At 42.1% G+C, this 23,796-nt stretch overlaps 1 protein-coding gene across 1 annotated transcript; it reads left to right on the forward strand.

Annotated features, from left to right (window-relative positions):
- The first annotated feature begins 6,195 nt into the window (after positions 1-6,195).
- aadac (arylacetamide deacetylase) lies at positions 6,196-23,564 on the forward strand. The gene is made up of 5 exons (XM_079514677.1): positions 6,196-7,258; positions 9,751-9,979; positions 15,825-15,894; positions 20,566-20,737; positions 21,897-23,564. The coding sequence occupies exons 1-5, from the start codon at positions 7,118-7,120 to the stop codon at positions 22,521-22,523; spliced, it is 1,239 nt and encodes a 412-aa protein (XP_079370803.1). The 5' UTR covers positions 6,196-7,117; the 3' UTR covers positions 22,524-23,564.
- Positions 23,565-23,796: the final 232 nt, after the last annotated feature.

Genomic DNA, 23,796 nt, shown 5'->3' on the forward strand with positions numbered 1-23,796 from the left:
AAGTTAAAAAAGGACGGTCTGTAAATCTTACCCGTTAATTGACGGTCAAAAAAGGAATGACTTGTCAAGCTGGGCATCAAAGCAGCTCTATTTCACTTTCCTTCCCATAGTCAGGTTGGTGTGGTCTAGACTGAAACAAGAGCAGAGATCCATTATGATTTACAATGCCTCATTCATTACCACCCAGCGCTCTGAAGGTCAGTGGTTGATTAAATCTCTCGATGTGCTCCTTTATCATTTATTGAGTTCAATCCCACTTAAGCAAGTGAGAGAAATACTCTCATCACAGGCTAATCTTTATTGGAATACTATTTCAGAGAAGACATTTTGCACACCCTATCTGACATGTGGTTAATGAATGTGGACTCTCAGTGGGTGCTTAAAGCATAAAGACCATGTAACAGGATCCTGTTGAGAACAGGATGAGAAAGTGTTCACGGTCATACAATCTCACAAAACCCACATTTAACTGGCACCAAGCTTATGTGGGTTATCAGGGACAAAAGACAGCACTTGGCAATATTCCTCTGTGGTAAGATTAGTGTCATTTATCAGTGTGCAAACATCTTGTGTATTATAGAACACTCCACCTACAAGATCTTTCACAGCTTCATTCCTTCGAGGTTGTGCATTCCATAAATTGTGGCATCTTTCAGTATTAAGAATTTGAACGGTTTCAAGACACACCCACAAGCCTCACATGAGAAGTTTGAAAGAGTGGCGATGACAGCAGCAGCACAGACAGACAGACAGACAGACAGACAGACAGTTTTCTTTTTTGTGTGCATTTTTGTGTGTGCAAAATATCAGTCAGTCAGACTAGTTTTCAAGGTTAAAGGATGCAGGCAGGAGGAAAGCCCAACAGGAGAGCTGCCCTACCAGGCTCATAATTACTCCCTGGCAGGTTGAGGCTGGGAACTTGGCAACAACCTGAATGCAAATGACACCGCAGGAGGCCTGGGTGTGGATGTTCTGAAGGCTAGGCTGTTTCGCTTTCTATCAGCAATACAGGACAATGTATTAATGACACACTCTTGGCCTTACATAATATAATTCAAGTGCTTGTAGCTTGTAGCTGAATGAATGAGTGACAAATAATCCCCTACAGTCTTGATTAATTCATGATTCAGATAATGGGGGGAAATTAATTGGTCAGGTATTGAAGTCTACACCACACAGAAGAAACTGGAGTCCAAATATATGCACCCATGCACTTCCCTCTAGGCTTTAAAGGACTCAAATAACCAATTGAGAATTAAAAAAAGACCTAATTGTGTTTCCTGCCTTTATTGTATAACACCATGACTTATGAAAATACTTGATTGTGCAATTGTTCCCAGTTAACCATGATGTAATGGATATGACATTGTTTTTTGTGTATGCACGCACACACACATACACAAAAACAGTGCGTGTGTGTGTGTGTGTATGTGTGTGCGTGCGCGTGCTGTTATGGATGTGGTGATTTCAGTTTATCACATAAGCCACACGAGCAAAACGCACATACACCAGGAAGGCATGAGGCTGGGGCTAGCAGCTTGCATAAGGCTTCTGGGGAAAACCAGAGGGATTCTGGAATGCCAAAGTTAACACGTGTCTAGTTTGTGTGTGTGTGGGTGGGGGAGAGAGAGAGAGAGAGAGAGAGAGAGAGAGAGAGAGAGAGAGAGAGAGAGAGAGAGAGAGAGAGAGAGAGAGAGAGAGAGAGAGAGAGAGAGAGCGCATTTTAGTCATTGTGCAATATAAAGGTAACCTCATGTGGAAAGATAGTTTGGACATTGCAAATGAGCTGGAGGGAGGACATCTAAAAATATAAAACTTGATCATGCGAATGCAACTCCAGAAACACAACAAGGCAAGGCAATTCAACACTTTATTTGTATAGAACATTTCAACAAAAAGGCAATTCAAATGCTTTATACAAAACATCACAAGCATTAAGACAAAGTGCAAAAGAAACAAATACTGAAAGGACATTTGAATGCAATGAAAATTGTGGTGAGATAATAGAAAATAAGAATAAGCTAAAATAAAACAGATACCAATACAATATTTAAGTTGCAGTGCAGGAAAAAGCCCAATAAAAGGTAGCAGCAAACAGAAACGTATTGATTTATTTAAAAGAACTGAGAGTAGCAGACATTGCATTTTTCTGGGAGTTGTTCTCCAGACAGGTGGTGCATAGAAACTGAATGCTGCTTCTCCACATTTAGTACTTTAGTTTTGGGAACAGAAAGCAGACCTGTCCAACCTGAGAGGCGTGGATGGTTTAGCGGTTTAGCCTATAACCTACTGTACATAAGCTCAGATATGTATTTTGTTACAGTTGCGGGAGGACATAAAACTCACGGATTGCAGCTTTAATTTAGGAAAGTTTGAGGTTTGGGGGTAACACCAAACATTCTGTCATACCTGTGGATTTGAAAGGTGTCATCCTCCATTTGGAGATACTATAGTGAATGCGACAATACCTCTCACAGCTTACTCTCGGCTCAAAATGTGTGCACCTTCCCCATGTTTACTGTCATGCAGCAGCCCATCTAGCATAGATCTCAGTGTGGGCCCTGCTATTTAAAACTTTTCCAACTTTGCTGCTCCAAATCATTAGCCTATGCATACACACACATACTGTACCTGTCTTGTACGCGCGCGCGCACACACACACACACACACACACACACACACACACACACACACACACACACACACACACACACACACACACACACACACACACACACACACACACACACACACACACACACACACACACACACCTGGAGTTTAAATTAAAGAATATTCTGACATTTATATACTGTATTTGCCTAAACCAACACTGCAGGATATAGGGCATGGCTTGGCACGGCTTGATTCGCTGCAAGATAAACATAACAGACTTCCCCAGGGAGTCAAGAGAACCTCATAAAAATTTAACAACCACTTAAAGAGATATCTACACAGAATCCCCAGTGTCTTATTGAAACATTGTGTGTCTGTAGGGATAGGGGTGGGAGTATATTATACTCCCCAGCACATTTGCCAGTTAAGTTTGGGTGACAGTTACAGTATAATATCTGCCTGGCCTGTTATAGCCTCCAACAGGAAAACATATTGTGATCCTGGGGAAGAAACAAAGTCATAGAATGATGTAGTCCATCTGTGTGATAGATGTAACTTTTACAAGTTAAAGCATGCGCTGTGAAAAGGCACATTCAGTACCAAAACATGAAAGTGCCTAGGGTGTAAGGCAGTGTGTAAGCCAATGTGTTTGTGTGTTTGCATGCTTGCACATGCACATGTCCATGTGTGCAGCTCTGCGAAAATGTTTAAAACATATTGAATTTCAGCAACTTCATGGCACCCATTAAAATGGGTGCCATTCTACAGACACTGGAGACAATGACATTTGCATTGTCTCCAGTGTCTGTAGAATTCCAACACAAGCATCTCACACTACTGGAAATGAGTGATTACCTGGACCAAGTCTCATTAGGAAAAGTATTTAAACCCACTGCTTTAATGGAGTTTTAACTAATTGCAGGGCCCTCGACTGGAGTCCCTCAGGAAGCTGCCCTATTCTTAAAAATCACACCTGTGTAAAGTGAGGGGCGCTCTCGTCATCGTACAAATTTACGTGATATTTGGCGGACATTTGACCTAATTTCTCCTTTCATTGTCAATGGCAAATATTGAGACATGTGGGGACAAAAGCTGTATATAGGAGGGGCTAGCGCCCTTCAAATAATCACACATCATCACCTCATTCCGGCCTATATCACAATTTGCGTTCTCACCATCGTCTTCAATGTTTGTGTTTACGCAATGTTTGTGTTTACACAAACACTCAAACCTGGCCATTCATTATCAATGGCATGCAATGCAGTGTTGTTTATGGCAGCACATTTTGATTTTAGTCATAGTCTCTTGAATAGTTTATTTAGTTTCAGTCACATTTTAGTCACCTGGAATGTTTTAGTGTTAGTCTAGTTTTAGTGGACTTGATGCCGTCGTAATGACTGTTTTTACACTTGCTGAAAATAGCAGATCTACAAGATCACAACGCGTCGCAGTGTGATGCGTTGTGAGCTTGTAGATCTGCTATTTTCAGCATGCAACCATATGTAAAATGACTTATACTCGATCTCTTGTCCACTAGTCCCTTCCTAACATTTTAGTCTAGTTTTTATTTTTTGACGAAATTGTCAGTATATTTAGTCTTAGTTTTAGTCATCATAGCCTAATTTTCATATAGTTTCCATTTAGTTTGTCAGTGAAAAAAGGTAGTCGTTTTTCGTCTTAGTTTTAGTCGACGAAATAAACACTGATGCAATGTTTGTGATAGGACAATCTTTGTGTTTATACACACCCTCAGCTGGACATAGGAGGGACTAGCGGCCTTCAACAATGAATGCGAAGGATTCTACTCTTCATTATGCAGCCCCACTTGTCCCAACAAACATATTCCTAATATTTCAAAAACAAATTTGTATACATTTGTTAAAATTATATATTATCAGACAATCCTACAATACACAAATTATAGGTCAAATTACTGTATATGACAAGTAAGCAACTGTGAAGCTTCTAGGACTCTGGTTAGACTGTACAGCCATGGTCTGACCATATCAACAAGGTACTTGACCAAATGCAAAGAGCACTTGCAATATATAACACATGCAACCGATGGTCTGCTTCAAAAATTACAAGTTGCTCAAAACAAGCTTAAGGCTGTCAAACTAGTTCTGAGTTGTTCCTATAGGACAAGTGTTGAACACATGCATGAGCATCTCACTTGGCTTGGTGTCAAAGTAAGACTTTCTTCTAGTTTAGTTGTACATTTTCATAGTTCACACCCAAGACTCCCACATTTGTATATTCTAAGATAACCTACTGCTCTGATCAGCAAGAATGAAAGGAAATGTATAGTGCTAATGGGGCTCTGTATAACAAACAAACTGCTGTGGTCATCGCCATTCTCTTGCAGTAGGACAAGCTGGCTGACAACAACAGTGCAATAAATAAATAATAGGTTCATGGTGGGCTGCCATGCCTCAGTTGAGGGTACTGGTAGTATGTAACCTCTTAGTACGACCAGCCATTATCAAATGATGGCAAGGCACACAGTTGACAGAGTTTATATTGTTTATTTTCCCCCCCAAGTGACAATTCAAAAGTGGCAAAAACAAAAGAGGCCATCAGATTATCTGCAAATGGAAAATAAAGAATATACAAAAAGTCCTACAAAAACAAATGATCAAAAGATTAGGCCAACCAAATTCTATAATAAGAAACAATTGCATTTTTACAATGGTTTTAACAAATATTATTACAAAACCTCCTTGGAGACAGCTAGTGACAGCTCACTCCGTCAAGACAGCAGCAGACAGCAGACTGTCAGACAGACCAAATAATCAGGATGTCAGTTCTGTTCACTAGAAATATACCGGCACAAAAGTATGTACAATTTCATTTAAGTCATAGATATTTTAACATATTTTCAGTGTCCAGTATTGACCTGTACCTTCCTTGGACTGTACCAAACTACCCATTCTAAAATCTAATACACTTTTCAATCAAATCAATCAGTGTCCCTCTTTGACAGTCAAAACCTTGCCATAGACAAGGAGTTGGTTTGGCTGAATTTGGCTTCAATCAGTGGTTGACTGGTGTGTTTCCTGGCAATGACCTGAACCCCATTTTGACTCTTTTAGGTTCCAGAGCTGAGCCACGAGAGAGATGAATGCGATTTGTTTGTTATGGTTTTCTTGAATAAATAAACTTATGTTTGTAGGCTAGTTTGTGTTTGTGTCCGTACACCACCACCCAAGCGTGCACTCTTGATGGGCATGTATAGCCTACACTTACAGCACAATCAGTTGGCATTGTCCCTTTCCATGATAATGTGTGGTCACATTGTCACATGGGCCTATATCATGACAAATAGAGACACAAACACAGTGAAATGATACCACTCCACACATAAGGTGGTTTGTCAGTAGGCTATAATGGCACACTATGTTGTCACTGTAAATTATTATCAGTCAAAATTATAATTTGACAGCCAGATAATAAAAACATAAAAGACTTTTACATGTCAGCTTTACCTTGATGCTCATACAGTGCTGCTTCGTTCTCAAACATAACATGTGAGAGCACAGGTGTCGTTGCCCTCATGGCAACTGGAAAGTGGTGCATTTTGGAGCATCCCCCTGTAGTTTTATCCGGCCTGTCATCATAGGCTAATTAGCGTGCATGGTTGCCTGCCCTCACAAGCGTTCACAAATATATTCCCTCTATATGGCAAGGCAACACGATTATGCATCGCCATGATTCTAAGGAGTTCTCTGGTTCTCGTATTCCTAAAGTGACTTGGATATTTATAGCCAAGGGAAATAGAAGCGTCACAGACGGACTAGTTCTTACTCGACCGCGTGCAGCAAGAGGTACGCTGTGTTAACATTGCAAATGGCTCTCTCTCTCTCTCTCGCTCTCTCATACCCTGCACGCTGGAGACAGTCGGGCGGATATATTTGGACTGATTCAAAACTCAAATGAAAGACTGTCTGCAGTCTGCACTACATGGAAAGACGCATGGACCAGCTATTTTTTCCATCCGTTGTGTGTAGCAGATCCGTCCAGGGGAAGGGGAAAAGTCTAAAAAGGACAAAGTTTGCTCGCTCCACGCAGGGGTATTTAGAGTCAGAGTGCCCTCACCCTGCCTGGACGCTCGGGAGGCACCTGAGGAATTTGCGTCTCGGGCCAAAGGAGGGACGGCTTGCCTTGCTGCCTCGTGAGCCGCTGGGGGTGCGCGCGCGCGCCTGTCTTTCTCATCCCCAGTCGGTTCATTAATGAACCCCGCATTTCTACCGGTGCGGAGGACGGGGGAACCGAAATGCATAACGGGACGTGCAGCACGGCAGTGATGATTACCACGATGAAAAGCCCCCGGTCATCCTCCGAATCCTCGCCGATAATGACCTAACAAACAAGTGGCCCGTATCCAACAATAATTGCAGCTTTGCCCGCAAGGGAGTGAATTAACAAGCGTCGCATAACATCCTATTTGATTTGTAATTTTGTCCAGCACCTTGTAATCAATTGCTGGAGACGTGCGGCCAAAATGAGGTTGAAGGGGGTGTTTTTAATCCTCTTTATGGGTTCCTTTACCGCTTATTACATTTATGAGCCCATTCCCGAGGAGATAGAGGAAAGATGGAAACTTATGCTGACCAACTCTTTCTTCAGAAGTCTCAGCCATCTGGTAAGTACAGCTATAAGCGTTTACCCTTTTGTGAATGAAGGCCCTTTTTTGCCTTCTTAAGATTGTAAAGCAATACATTTGTTTTAATTCAGCTCACCATGGTTTTGCAGTTTTGTTTTTCCTTGTCCAATGCATTGTCAGGTTGAACGTGTGTTGTGTAGGCTACCAGATTATGTCACATACTAATCCATGTATTGTAATAGTCCTGCTCACCTGTTCTAATTATAGAGCCTATTAAGGAAATCTACGTTAATGTTTATTGCTGTGATGATTAGATTTGTCTGTGGTGTCACATCCTTATGTCTGCAAGCAGTGGTGGAACCTATACTAGGCTACTCATAGGCTATTTATTAAATTAATCTAAAATGTCACAATGTTAGTATACCACAATGTGGGATAAAAAATGTAAGGGGAAAAAATGCTCATTAGCATAATGACCCATATTTCAATCATAGGCCTATTATTGGATTGTAGGCATTAAACCTAGCCTATCTATATAGGCTAATCTAATAATACATCATTAGTTATCAGTTCATCTATATTTTGTATTAATCTAAATCTGCAAAGTAACTACCTAAAGCTGTCAAAAGTAGGCTAAAATAGGCTACCTCAAAATCATAGTAAAGTCAATTTATATTTTTAGCACATAATTAAAATAACAAATATAAAGAAAGCATTACGAAATGTAGGCTACTCAACTATTTTCAGTTCTATGAGCAGTTCCACGTTCCACATGGAATTAACTTTATGGATTCTCCAGGGAACGTAACTGTATTAATTCATTTACAGTATGAACATTCTAAATGTACTTTATTTATTCATCTAAATATATTATTCATGTATTAAATTCATAAACAGTTTTCTGGCCTCTTTCTGTGTCTGTCTCACTTGCTCATACTTTCATCATACGTCACAACAGCACATCCATGCACGCATACTCACAAACCACACAACAGCACATCTATGCACGCACACTCACAAACCACACAACAGCACATCTATGCACGCACACTCACAAACCACACAACATCACATCTATGCACGAACACTCACAAACCACACAACATCACATCTATGCACGAACACTCACAAACCACACAACAGCACATCTATGCACGCACACTCACAAACCACACAACAGCACATCTTTGCACGCACACTCACAAACCACAACAGCACATCTATGCACGCACACTCACAAACCACACAACAGCACATCTATGCACGCACACTCACAAACCACACAACAGCACATCTATGCACGCACACTCACAAACCACACAACAGCACATCTATGCACGCACACTCACAAACCACAACAGCACATCTATGCACGCACACTCACAAACCACACAACAGCACATCTATGCATGCACCCTCACAAACCACAACAGCACATCTATGCACGCACACTCACAAACCACAACACGGATGCTGGGGTTTAAGTACTCAATTCATCATCAAGACATACAATACATGCATTTCATATCAGCAACAACATGCACTAAAAGTAAACATGAAGCTGTAATTCTGGGAAAATTGCAAGTGTGGTTGCATCGACCAAACTTCTCGTTCACAGAATGATGATGTATGATGACCCTAAAAAGTTTATACAGAATAAATAAAGTTGGGCAATTACTAGGCCTATAGTCTGGTTAGCTCTGGCAACCACACTAATTCGGAAATACGGAAAAGTGTGGTTGCTTCAGTTTTAAATTTGGGTGACGAATCGAGAAGTTCCGTGGCTGTTGGTATGGTAAGGTTGCTGTTGCCAAGTTTTGTGGGGAACGGTCATAGGAGCTTCCTATGGTGTTGTGCCCATGGACAGTTGGCTTTTCCTTTGAACTTTGAATGGATTTACACTTGGGTGAGTTTAGTCTAATTCATAGGAACACATATGGGATCCTGACAGTGGATTTTACAGATGACTGCTGAAGTTGCTGTGATCATGTGTTCAGCTGATCAGTGTTATGCACTATCAACCTCTGACTGCCTGCCTCACATGACCAGTCATGCACTTATGCTCTTTGAATGAGTTATTTCTATTGGGGATATACTTCTGTTGGCTTTTATAGTCATACGGTTTCTTTTACAATGCAGTATTCACCAAGAGATGTGTTATTTTATAGTCACACAATTGAACACATAAGCCCTTTATTGAAGCTAAAAGGCTTATTTTATTTTGACATTTGAATGGGTGTAGTCATGGTGGCCATCAAGAAGCTGGCTCATGTAGCCTATTCTCAGTGCAACTACTGTAGCTGCCTCAACTCAAGGTGAACTGTCATTTTAGAGGAAATCTTGAAAAAACAAGAAGGTGGCCGCACACGCCAATTGTCATTTTAGCACAACTATCGGAATGGTCTGCAGCTGGTGTCCTTATGTCTTTGTGTTCTTAATGTTTAACAGTTGTATTGAATTGAGAATTTGTTGAATACAATGGATGGACTATGGACCTTTATCTGCCTCTCTTTCACTCACATTCTCTCCAGGCAGACTTGAGCGAGTTACTTGGACTGAAGGACTACATGGGAGTGATGTACTTCATCACCCTGGCTGAGGGGGTGGTGCCTGTATCTGATGAGTATGTGCAAGTGACAGAAGAACAGCTTGATGGAGTGGAGGTGGTGCTGTACCAACCCAAGCTGCTGGGTGCTCACACTGAGCTCAGGAGGGCTGTCATATACCTACACGGAGGAGGATGGTGTCTAGGCAGCTCCCGTGAGTGAATGGTTATAAACTTCTTTGCCACTGAATACATTTAAGAAGAAAACTTTTAATATACATTTATGTCTAAATATAAATGCACCACGTCTCTGTGTGTGTGTGCGTGTGTAATGCACGTAACTCGAGAATCGTTTTCCCCACCGACTTCAAATTTGACACCCCCACAGGGAGTATAGTGCCCGGCCTTGAGTCGGTGGCATACACCGTTGTCCAGAAACACCACAAATGGCTCTGGTCAGACTCTGCCAGTGGACCTAATGAGCCCAATCTCCTCACCTGTGCAATTTCCAGCCTCTGCCTCAGCCAATTGATTGCCATGGCAACCCCACACCTGCCAATTGATTACTTAACCAGTCCACTTTTCACAGTCAGTTTGCACTCTTCAGGCACAAGACAAGTCAATTTTGAAAAAGTGTACCCCTGGAGAAAATGTATGTACCCTGGTATAAATTGCCATGACCCTCCATCTGACTCCACTCATAAGTACTCTACCTTGGGTCTAGGCTTATTATCCTGCCCTCAATGTCTTCACATAGTAGTACAGTTAACTGTATAATCTTTTTGTACAGCATTATTCAGGCACATTTCAGCCACCTCTTTTGCCCATTAGGACCACTCTACGCAACGTCATCAAACAGCGATGCACACCTATGGTAACATCATTCTACAGGCCACAGGTTTCTATCTTACACCTTTTTTTGTTGTTTTTTCCCCCCGTAGCGCTAGAGCGGCGGCCGGTTAAGCTTCTAGTTAGGAGAATGGAAACAGTTGATCAATCAGAGCCAAGTCTACACACTCACATACAACAGTCAGAGATACATACAAAGTCAAAGAGTGCACTGCTGGGACCTTCCTTGATTTGTACTATTTATATTTACATTATTATTATTATTATTATTATTATTATTATTATTATTATTATTATTATTATTATTATTATTATTATTATTATTATTATTATTATTATTATTATTATTATTATGGGGCCAAGCCCGAAGGGACTTTGGTCCCTTATTGTATTTGTCTGTTTTTTTCTTTCTCAAAAATAGCAGTTCTGGCTTAACCGTGCAGTCGGTTTTCGTGAAAGTTGTCAATATGGTAGAGGGCTATGATCAAAGAGTGAGGATGCGAAGCCCACGACCACCAAGGGTGGCGCTATAGCACTCAATTGAAAATGCAAACTTTGAACAGGCATAGCTCATGAACCGCTTGACCGTCAGCTAGTGCTTCATTTCTAACTCAATGGAGGCCGGAGCTCAACTCCCGCACGTGCATGCAAAATCGGTTTTTCGTCTGGTTTGGGGGTATTTATGCCGGTTATTTGGCGGTAATTCCGCCCAGAGTGACAGCCAGACAGTAGGTATACCAAATACTTTTTCACAAATCAGACTGCACAGGCTAGCCACAGACTGTACAGTCACAGAGAAACAACCGGCATTCACAGCACAGGACACTGCAAGGCTGCAAGTTGACAGTTTATTTACCTCATTGCTGCTGCCCGTATAGTTCAGTCTGAAGCCTTTTCTTTTTTCATATCCTGAACGAACGGATAAAGTCGCTTCATGATGACTGATGACATGATTCCGTGTGCTGTTGTCTAAAAATAAACTCTCCCGTCTGAACCTGAACCGATTACAACGAAGCAAAGATTCTTTGAATTTTCCGTGTGGTGGGAATAATAACTTCTACGGTCAGCCGTCGAGGCATGTTTCCAATACTGATCACTAAGGTACAGTATTGACGGAAGATTCCACCCTTATGAGCAGCGTACACTCACTGCGCAAAGAACGTAGTTGCGCCCGCCCTGCGCAAAGAACCATAGCTGTACGTTCTTTGAACGTAGTTCTTTGCGCAGTGTGGGTGGAGGCCTTTTTGGGAATCAGGGGCCCTACGCAGCCTGCGTAGTCTACTCTGCGTATAGGACTAATCGGCTCCGCGCCACCTACATGTACCGGAGCTGCCTCTACACTTAGGGGAGCTGAAGTGACAGTTACCGGAGATGAGCTCCGCCAAGCTCCGGCTGAAATCAAACACTGCCATCAGCAATAAAACGTTGATACACATATGCGTCTCCTCATGCCGAACAACTTTGGTGTTCTGACTTTTGACCTCTGACCTTTTAGATCACCCACCATTTGGAATTGTATGAAAATTTTAAATCGATTGTATTGTGTTTTATTTCCTCGGTTTTTTTTCTTGCGTGTGTGTGTGTGTGTTTACCTTTCTCAGTTTGTGTCTGCATTTGTTAAAAAAACAACAACTTTAAAATCTAATAAACGGAACGTTAAACAAGAAATAATCACATAGTGATAATTGTCAGGTGAAATAAGCGCTGTCTCTGTCGTTTGCCCCCCCCCATATTAGTATGATTATTTTGATTTTAGTAATGTGTTGTATGTTTGTGTGGCACAACCTTGCGCCTCGCGGCGGTTGATTGCATTCACTGTCTCCGTTGTGTCCCCCCCCCCACCCCCCCATATTCGTCTGATTATTATTTTAGTAACTTATGTTTGTGTGTCACAGCCTTAATGCACGTCGGACCCGCATTTTCAAACTGTCCACTCGTTGCGATGGACCCAACGGTATAAAAGATGTTGTGAGTGAGTCTTGCAGCGCGCTGCGTCTGACTCTGACTGGATAGCTGTAGTAGGCAGCATTGGCTCTGCCTGTAGCAGGAGTGCTTGCTGTCCCATCCCATTGGCCAGAGGTGCGTGTGTGCATGGATGCAGATGGTAGGCACTTAAAGTATATATTAATAGAGACGTCACCAGATTTCTCCTCTCATCCACTTGCATTGAGTTGCTCACCTAGTGCATGAGGCGTTCTTCCGTGTTGGAAACAGTGCATTCTGGGATTGCTTATGGGCCAGATGTGAACGCGCTGGGCCGTTGACTATATTTGCGCGCGTTCACGTATGAAACAGCGTTCACGTGTCATCGGCCCATAACGTGAATGTGCGCAATGCATAGTGCTGGCTCGAGCTGCAATACCAAATTCGGCCACTATGTCCATTTCGCCTCAGTGTTTCCTCTCGGTGACGTCTCTATTATATTTATACTCTAAGGGTAGGCAGCATTGGCTCCGCCTGTAGCAGGAGTGCTTGCTGTCCCATCCCATTGGCCAGAGGTGCATGTGCGCATGGATGCAGACGAGGCAGCCAATCAGGCTAGGCCGTCAGTATGACTAGGGCTAGAACAGGTCTAGTTTTCATGAGCTTTCATTAGTCAGGTGGTTTCACCTGACAAAATAAAGACTATTGAACGAGCTAGAGCAACCATTTTGTGCCTAATTCTAAATCTTCATAGCTACCCACACAAATAACAGTATAAGCCTATTACCTTTCCCATTGGGGTCGATATAATTTCCCCTTCTGATCAATTTCCGCGCAGTCTCCATGTGGAGGGGGTGTGAGTGGTTCCATAGGATCCAGTTTCCTCAATATACGCAACTTCGCCGGGTGTAGGAGGTAGCCACTATGAGCCACTATGAGGGAGACATATTTTCTGACCAGCATGTTCAGGTTGCTCGTATCCCCGGCATTAATGTGATCCCCAGCAGGCAAGGAAGAGCATCATGTTAGTTCAGGCACATAATCAAGCTCCTGCAGCTTTCAGCATAGTCAGCTGATGTCTCAGCTGAGCAAGTACAGTAGGCTATCAGTTCAGTCTCTATCCCTGTGGGGGATTTATTGGAGGCCCCCTGCTTTATCCTGGGTTTCTGAACAGAACCATGAAGCCAAACATAAAGGTATCACATTGTTTATGCTGCTATTAAATATCAGTGGTTCTCTCTGATGTCATGAAAATATCCTTGCTTAAAAAAGAAATGTTTCTCTCTCTCTCCTAACTTGAAGAAATATTGCTGGAGTGATGGCACCTCAGAGGGTGGCCAGCCTGGGTAAGCCAAGACTAAAGGAATTGAAATGCAATTTGACACAGTTCACACTGTCTCTGCAATCTGTTGAATTGCAATAATGAACTCTGTGGCTTCTCTGTACAATTGAAAAGGCTTTCTGACAGTTAGTTACTTTTTCTTTTAACCAAAACATATCACCTTATTATCCTTTAATCAAACAACAAAATTCTCCCTGTAAACTGTTACGTCAATTTAGTCAACTTTAAGATATTAGTATCCTTGCGTATCAAGGTATTCCATTATTGATAACACAGTGGAAAGCGCTATCTTTTAAATGTTTTTTTTTTGTGGCTTTCACCTTTTATGTTATATATTTTATGGAGGGACAGACAGTAGGCTGACAGGAAATGGGGAGAGAGATGGGGGGGAAGACATGCAGTAAAGGCTGTTAAAGGCACTCGATATGTGGCCTGGGCTACTTTTAAACACATTATTTCATCAATGGGGCGTGGCATGGAGGAGATAAGTCTGTGGCGCTTTTGAGGTGTTATGGAAGCCCAGATTTGCTTTGATAGCAGCTTTAACCTCATTTGTTTTGTTGAATCTAGTCCTCTTGACAAGAAAACATAGATTCTCTGTGGGGTTCAGGTTAGGCCAGTTGGCTGGTCAGTTAAGCACAGTTATACTATGGTCAGTAGTACACTAATTACTAGTAGTTTTGGCACTGTGGGCAGGTGCCAAGTGCTGCTGGAAAAGTAAATCAGTATATACATAAAGCTTGTCAACATAAACAGTGCTGTAAAATATCCTAATAGATGGTTGTGTTGACTCTGCAATTGATAAGACAGTGATGATTTGGGGCCATGTTATCTGCATGATGTTGGTCCACTGACAGTGAAAACTTCACACTGTTTATGGAAATGCTGATTTTTTTCCGTTCCAATTCGATTTGGCACCTCCCTACAGTGCCAAAACTACTAGTAAATGGTGTACAGACTACTGTGCTTAACTGACCAGCCAACTGACCTTTGTCAAGAGGAAGGTGTGAGACACTAAATTCAACAATACAAATGAGTTTAAAGCTGCTATCAAAGCAAGTCTGGGCTTCCGTAACACCTCAACAGTGCCACAGGCTTATCACCTTTATGCCACGCCCCACTGATGAAATAATTTGTTTAAAAGTAGCCCAGAGCAACTGTATATGTAGCCATTGTTTGCGATAATCCTAACCCGTAAACAGTGTTGGCGTCTGGCATAATGATGAACATTGGTATTAATTTAATAAATTGTCCTGCATCGTGGCCTTTTCTTCACTTTAAGTGGTAAAACAATGCATCTGTTTTTTCGTGGCTTTTAAAAGTAAGCTATATGTCTCTGATTCTATAGACAAATCCACAGAGTGGTCCCTTGCGCACAGCCATTGTCAACCAAGTTATTTCCTGTAAGTGGCGACAACATAGCTGCGGTGTAAAAAGTCATTTCTGTGACTGATGTTCGTCAGCTCACGTTACTCTTTTACCTGCTTTTTACTAACACTAACTTCACAAAGATGCCCAGAACATCGGTACTTACCTGTGTAGTTTATGGCTGCTCCAATAGTAGTAGTGGCAAAATTCAACTTTGGAGAGAAACGGAATGTCAAATACGAGCGTCCGTCCGAATTTCATTGCGCACTCAGTAGTGTACTCTTTCTTGAAGAAGATTGTTATGCTCCAGTATTCCTATTCAGTATTCCTATTCTGGAAGCACTGAACCCTCATGATTACGAGAGGGTGAAATGCAGAAACTACTTTACTTCCACGGTACAGGATGTACTACAGCAAAATGGTGTGTTGTTCTGTAAGAGTAACTTTGACATGTGTGGCTGCTATACAGTAAAATCCAGAGTGTTCATTTAACTCAATGTGAATCTGGACCCTTCTTTCAATCTCACAGTTAAATTAACACATGCATGGATTTTGCTGTGTATTATGTGTCCATGCAGGGATGAGTCCATATGATCTCCTGGCCAGAAAAATGGTGACGGAACTCAACGCAGTGGTCCTCTCTGTAGAGTGAGTATGTCACTCTGTATCCATTGAGTTCCGCTGGGGCCCAGTGGTTATTTCTTATTTTATATGCATGACATTTAACAACCGGCTGTGGGAGAAGGACTGTATAATGTATGCCAAACCTGTATGTCAAACCTGAGCCTTATGGTTATTGAAAAATAACCATAAAGGCTAATTGCTGCTCGGATTTGATTATCTTGCTTATCGGCTACCATGGCCACGTCCCAGCAATAATTGTTGGCACTATCTCTGCCAACCTTGCAAAAAAAGTTACCTTTGTTACCTTACCTCCAGCAATGGGGTTGCGTGTGTTTGGTCCAATGTACTAACTGTCCGACAGGCATTAGTCCGACACCCTACCCCTAACCTAACCCTAACTTCACAGGGAAGCCACGAGTGAGTCTTAACCAGCCACATGTCAGGAGCCACGGGTGAGTCTTAACCAGCCACGCATGTGTCGGACTGTTGCATGTCGACTGTTAGTACGTCAGACCAACGTATGTGCCTCCAGCAACGGGGGAAGCCACAATGCCCTAGAAAGAAGAAGTTTGAGTCAGTCAATTGACAGTCACGTCTTTTACGATATCAACACATAATGTTTCATGTTACCCCTAAAATCTGAAAGTTATATTGAAATCCATGTTGTTAGACAGTTTGTACCTATTTTTAGCTTAATTTATTCACTGCCAGATTAAATACCAAAATGTACCACCCAATGCCAGCCTTTTTTCATGTATGCTTACCTTTTAAGTAGAATATTCATCTCCACTACGATCGCATCCCCAACCGTTGATAATCAGGGAGACGCTCTTTGCACGTTTGCGAAAAATGTATTGTCCTATCAATAAAGGATAAATATCTTAACTCTTTGAAAGATTCAAGTCAAATCAATGTAGTTGATAGACTTCTCTATGGGATAATGCCGTTTTTTAATGATTTATTGAAAAATTTCTGTTGTGACTGTGCGACAACGAAAGACCTTCAGAGAAAGCTTGACTTGTCTGCTTCAAGGAAAAAAATGAGTTGATAAAATGTTTAGTTTTTGTGTTGGAAGCCATTTAAAAGTAACCTGACTCCGTCAGATGGGGCAGCAGAGAGTACACTGGGTTCCCCCCTCCTGCTCCCATCTGGGAACTCTCAGGCAGACTTGATGCCCGGCCACAAAACGGCCTGGCCAATCAGCAGCAACATTTTGATATATACCATGTTTACATAGTCTGACCAGTACCTTGTCTATATACATATCTCAAAAACCTGTTATGAAGAAACACAGTTTTGATAAAAACCAAGGACATTGTTTTGATATGACTTGGTGCCCATGATATGTATCAAAATATAGACTTGAATGTATACTGTATTATAAAAAATAAATTGAGTTCTTACCATCTACTATTACAGAGTAAATCACAGTTGAAACTCGCTTAGTCATATACAATAAACCTCACAATAGTGAACAAAATAGCCATGACAGGTATAACTCATTGGAAAAGCGTATCTTTTATTTATTATGACTACTAACATAAGAAAATTATAATAAGTATTACAGAAAATAAATAATACATACAAAACAGTTACTCCTCCCCTGTGTGTGTGTGTGTGTGTGTGTGTGTGTGTGTGTGTGTGTGTGTGTGTGTGTGTGTGTGTGTGTGTGTGTGTGTGTGTGTGTGTGTGTGTGTGTGTGTGTGTGTGTGTGTGTGTGTGTGTGTGTGTGTGTGTGTGTGTGTGTGTGTGTGTGTGTGTGTGTGTGTGCGTGCGATTAAAAAAAGAAACACCCAGCCACTGCCCCTCTGAAATGAATGAATTAATCCGGTTCAGTGTCGGAGCAACTCCATCGCATTCTTGACTCTTCATCTTTACGCCAGTCAACCTCCTCATCTGATGCCAGTTCTAAATATATAAAAATAAATAAACATGTAGCTGTAGTCAGTGCACGCTACTATTACATTCTTTTGGTGTAACGTAATGCATACACATTTTGCCAATCACATAGTAATCGTAGCCACCAGCACCAGCTGGCTATAGCCAGCTGGTGCTGGTGCTATAGCGCTCGCTGTCTTTGACTTTATTAGGTTTCATCAAAGTAGTGTCGGATGATTTGACTACATGCCGTTCCGCTAGCATCCCGTTGGCCACGTCGTTACCTGTTCGTATCACCAGCAGCGCTCGCTGTCTTTGACGTTAGTTTCATAAAAGTAGTGTTGGATGGTTTGACTTCATGCCGTTCAGATAGCATCCCATGGCTGAGAGGTCGGCTAGAGGCATAAAGTGGCTGGTTGCCTAGAGACGAGGCAGCCAATACGGCAGCCAATGAAAATGATAGCTTGCTAGTACAGCCACTACGGCAGCCATAGCTTGCTAGTCCAGAAAGGCAAAGCGTACGGCAGCCAATGAGAGAGATAGCTTGCTAGTCCAGAAAGGCAAAGCGATCGTTCATAAACCAGATCCGCTATGCTTCACACAGCAGCTGGTAAAAAGAAAAAGATTGGATAACAAGCAACGTCTCTACGTATTTGTCTATGGGCTCAACTGTGCAAAGTTATAAAATACTTTGATTTAAATGCATTGCAATTAGCAGACTCAGCGAGGCTTGGCTACATGACACATGTAGCCATAATCATGTATTTTTGTTTGTGTGTATAGTCAATAAAGTGCAGAATTACAATTGTGTTGGATGTAACACTTACTGTAGCATTGCTATGGTCACGCTTTGGCAGGTGGTCACCTGATGAAGTCCATAATGCTTAGCCAAAACATTGTACCACACGTGTTTTAAGTAAAAACTAAAAAAAAAGAAAAAAGGTTAGGGGTTAAGTGTCCCATTATGATCTATGGCTTCCCATTATGATGTGAGGCATGTGATGTTTCTTAAAACATCACATGCATGTGATGTTTCTTTGAAACCCAACAGTATTATCTTCGACGGGTGGCTGGCATCTCCCTTAGAGATAGGGTGATAAGTTCAGTCACACGAGAGAGACTCGGGAGTAGAGTCGCTGCTTATTCGCCTGGAAAGGAGCCAGCTTAGGTGGTTCGGGCACATCCCACTGGGAGGAGACCCCGGGGCAGACCAAGGCGCAGTTGGAGGAAACACATCGACTCACTGGCCTTGGAACGTCTCGGGATCCCCCAGGAGGAAGTCACTAATGTTGCCCCCACGACCCGACTACGGATAAGCGGTTGAAGATGGATGTATGGATGGATGTCTTGCGGACATGCCACACCAACATTTCTCTACTTCACTAGCCTCCTTGATCCTTCTTGCATCTACTACTCGATACCCTTTTTCTGAACATCCACATGACCACAGGCTAGTTTCTTTTTATATATTTCATAAAAAGATTATAGGCTACAGTACATGCTTCTGCACCAGACATATTCATGCTTGGTGCTGTGCTCCCAGTGTGCATACTTTCACTTATCTCGAGTTCATGAAGAGGACAGTTTATGTTCTCAGAAACAAAATGGGGTATAAATTGTGTAAAATTTGTAAAATAATCAAACAGTCACTCACACCCCCACCAAGCCCCTTTTAGTGCAGGGACTTCCTTTCACTGAGCATTCTGGCCTGTCCAAACCTTTACTCCTTACCATGGTTTAGGTGGAGAGCGGAGACAGGCCAGAGCAGCTCATGTCATGTGCTGATCAGTCCCATTGCCTTCATAATTTGATCTTCAGTATCTTAATAGTTTATAATGAGGTCGCGGTGAAACAACAGAGCTTCTTAATACGGCACAGTTGAGAAGCAGGAGTTAAACTATTAACACCCCAATCGCCCAGGACGAAGTTCACCGTCCTTTCTATTAGTAATGCCCGACGCCCAAGACAAAGTTTTATCCAGTTTATCGAAGTTTATTGATCTGAAAACGGATCGCATCGCTCCGCAGCCTAGGAGCGCCTGTTGCGCAATCCTCGATGTTGCGCAACAGTGAGATGTCATTGAAAATGTTCCCCCCCTGTTTAGCCGACAACAACGAAAATCTTAAAACGTTAATAACTCGCAATCTAAATCATCCCGTTCTCAAATACTACAAGTATTTGGGTTCATATATATCTTCTTCCCAAAAGGACTTTCAAACTAGGAAGGGTATGGCCTGGTCAGCCTGCAATGACATGCATAAGATCTGGTCATCCCAGTTTAGTAAGATGTTAAAAGTAAAAATATTTAGGACGACCGTTGAGCCGATTCTACTCCGAGACATGGACCCTTTCAAAGAAATTAGAGAAACAGTTGGATGGCACTTACACCCGCCTTCTAATGAGAGCGCAAAATCTATCTTGGAAGAGCCACCCATCGACTAATCTAATATACGGCAACCTTCCCCGTGTTTCTTCACTAGTCCGATCCAGTTGAACACAGTTTGCCGGCCACTGCTACAGAGCTGACAATGAGGTTATATCTTCCCTTCTTCTTTGGAGTCCTAGAAAACTGTCGTTCCCTGATGTCATCGCTAGGGACACTTGCATCAGTAGGTAGGAACTGGGGATGGCAATGAAGGACCGGAAAGTCTGGCGTGGCATTGTGAAATCCATGATCTCGACCGCGGTCGAAAAATGATGATGACTGTGGTTGCGAGTTGCATGGTGAATCATTGGTGTTGTTTGGGCCTAATTGCTTTTAATTATCCTGTATTTCCTCCATTTACCTGTGAATTTCTCCTTTTTTGTTTCTGCCAGATACCGTCTGGCCCCAGCACACCACTTCCCTCTGCCATATGATGATGTTTACCGCGTGGTGAAATATTTCTTCCAGAAGGGTGTGCTTGCCCAGTACTCTGTGGACCCAGGACGTATCGCAGTGGCTGGGGACAGCGCTGGGGGGAATCTAGCAGCTGCAGTGTCTCAGCAGGTACTCAAACTCATGTATATTTTTGGGCGGGGAAATTACGTCCCCAAACTTATTTTCAGGGTTTTCATAAAGTTTTCATCAGATTGCACTCTTCGCCAACGTATGAATGGCTCTGGGTTGCTAGGAGACCGATGAAACCGGAAATTAAAAGTCCACCTCCCATCTGTCTCAATGTAAATAGATTTACTAAAATGTATTTATCTCTGACTCTTTTCACAGATTGTGTTTTTGGTCAAAATAAGCTTCATTCATGGCCCATAACTAAAGTACAGATGATCGCAATTACAAAATGTATGTTTCGGCCGGTGAAAGTAAATACAATCGCGCACCAAATTTACACAGCCGTTTACTTCCAGTGTCTCTAAATATCAGTGACCTGGTTTCTGAATCTGAACATATTTAACCTGCCTTAATCTTTTGACCCTTGTGTAGTTAGTGTGTGTGTGGGTGGTTGTGTTAATAGTGGTGATACTGAAAAAGAAAAGAAAGAAAGAAAGTCAGTTACTATATATTCTGATAACAATCATTGCTTTATATGTGGTGTTTTTCAGTGAGTCGATCTCTCCAGGGTTTTAATAGGGAGGCCCCATAGACTGCAGTCACATGATTGACTGATTTATTTCTCAAATCTGATCTTTTGGCCTGACCATTCACACTGCATTTGCAAGTGACCAGATCGGATCTGTCACAGATCTGTGCCACATCCAGATTGGAATCTGCTTGTTTAAATAAGTCTAAACACCAAAAAGTCACATACAAGTCACATGGAATCTGTTTTAGATCAGGTTGTTGCATTCAGACTGAGATGGATCTCCTCAAATCAGATTTGAAAAGTCACATTTGTAAAAATCAGATTCCAGGTGACCTGTCTGCATTTGGACCTTTTTTAAACAAATCGGATTTTAATCTGGATGTGGCACAGATGTGATTCAGGCTAGATTTGGCTGCCAGTGAGCAAGACACTGAACCCCTAATTGCTCCCGATGAGCAGGTTGGTGCCTTGCATGGTTCCCTCCGTCATCGGTGTATGAATGTGTGTGAATGGTGAATGAAATGCACACGCAATCTCTGTAAAGCGCCTTGGATAAAGGCACTATATTAATGCTCCATTTACCATTTATTGTATTTACCAAATTATCTTTCTCCTCTGTCCCTACAGTTACAGCAGGAGCCAGGGCAGCAGGTTCACTTTAAAGTCCAAGCACTGCTGTACCCTGTACTACAGGCATTGGACCTCAACACCCCATCATACATGCAGAATCAAGATATGCCCCTTCTGCCACGCACCCTCATGGTGCGCTTTTGGAGTGAATACTTCACCAGTGACAAGGCTCTCTTCAAGGCCATGATGGCGAACACCCACAACACCCCCGAGTCAGCACGCCTGTTCAAGTTTGTCAACTGGAGTGTTTTCCTGCCCGAATCCCTCCACGGGAAATACAACTACAGTGCTCCCACTGTACCACAGGAAACGGGAGAGGAGGTGGCCAATGTGATTGTGCCATCTCAATCCATTGCCGATCCACGTGCCTCGCCGCTGCTGGTACCAGATGACACTCTACGCTCTCTTCCCAAGGCCTATGTTCTGACGTGTGAGTACGATGTTCTCCGGGATGACGGCATCATGTACGCCACACGTCTCCGTGCTGCCGGCGTGGAAGTGACACACGAACATTACGATGCCGGTTTCCATGGAGCACTGATGTTCACGGTGTGGCCCAGTGACTTCCTGATTGCACACCGCATGACGGAAAACTATGTCAGATGGCTCAAGGAGAACTTGTAAAACAGAAGGAAAAAGTGTTCAATGATCATTCCTGACAGTGCAACTCTGTTTTTTGTGTTCAATAATTGGTTTGCAAAGCAAAAGCATGCCGGATGATTTTCCAGCACTAAATAATAAAAAAGCATTAAATAATCATAAATAATTGTAATAATATTGAATCTGACTTGTTTGCACTCTATCTTAATGTAGATTAGAACAATGTAAAGGACTTCACAGACGCAACATAATGTGCTCTGGTAAGGGTATATTATGACCAAAACAGGTTCTTGCATCTGGTTTAATTTAAAAAAGCAACTCCAAAAAGTATGGCCAAATATTGGGCTTCCTTTCATTTCAACAGTCACATAATGAAGAAAGCTTGTGAACGTTGCCAAACAGTAATAACCCGTTGGAATGTGAACTGTGGACATGTTGCCTGCCACGGGTCTTCTGTGTACAAAACGTAGATCTCCCATAGCCCCAAGGTGCAGCCTCCATGTGAGATGGAATTAGATATCCATCAATCTGTCTTTCTTTCCCGCTCTCGATAATATCTACTGGTATATTTTTTTCCCTCTCTCTCTTATAGTGTGACTGCTCTGAACATAAACCACAGAGGGAAAAGCCTAAAACTACAAAAAAAAGGAAAACAGAAGCGTCATTTTAGAGTGACTTTGTCTTTTTGTGTTTGTGATAAAAAATATATTATCAGTGCTTTGGGACTGAAAATGGGTCACAGTTGATAGGAAACAGTTGGACGTCAAAGTAATAACCAATTGAAGTTGCTCCCCGGAGAAACCCATTTTTTCCTTTTCCACATCTCTTCTATATTGAAAACAGGAATAATCCATTGACTTATATAACCAAATTACACTTGATCACCAAATACTATAGCTGCTGACACATCATAAATCCTTGCCTGAGTACTGCACCATACCCTCTCCTTAACATGCACTTGTAAATAGGATGTGTATTTAAAAAAAATGTCCCCTGTGCAAATTGAGAAGGGACGTGTTATTTTTAATCTATTCTGACAATAAATGTAATGATCGAACATCTAAATTCTTGACCCTGTCTTTGTTTCTCTGCAGAGAGAGAGAGAGAAGAGAGAGAGAGAGAGAGGGTGAGAGTGAGTGAAGTGAGTGTGTTGCCAACCATTGAAAAGCATGAATGCAGCTTACTTTTTTCCAATCATGAACACACTCATGCTGCTGTATAGTGATACTTACCCCCTGTTGCTAATGGGATGGGTTAAATGCAGAGGGAAAATTCCACATAATGTGCAAATGTGCTA

This window comes from Electrona antarctica (assembly GCF_951216825.1).
Source record: "Electrona antarctica genome assembly, chromosome: 11".
In the NCBI taxonomy this organism is placed as follows: Eukaryota; Metazoa; Chordata; class Actinopteri; order Myctophiformes; family Myctophidae; genus Electrona; species Electrona antarctica.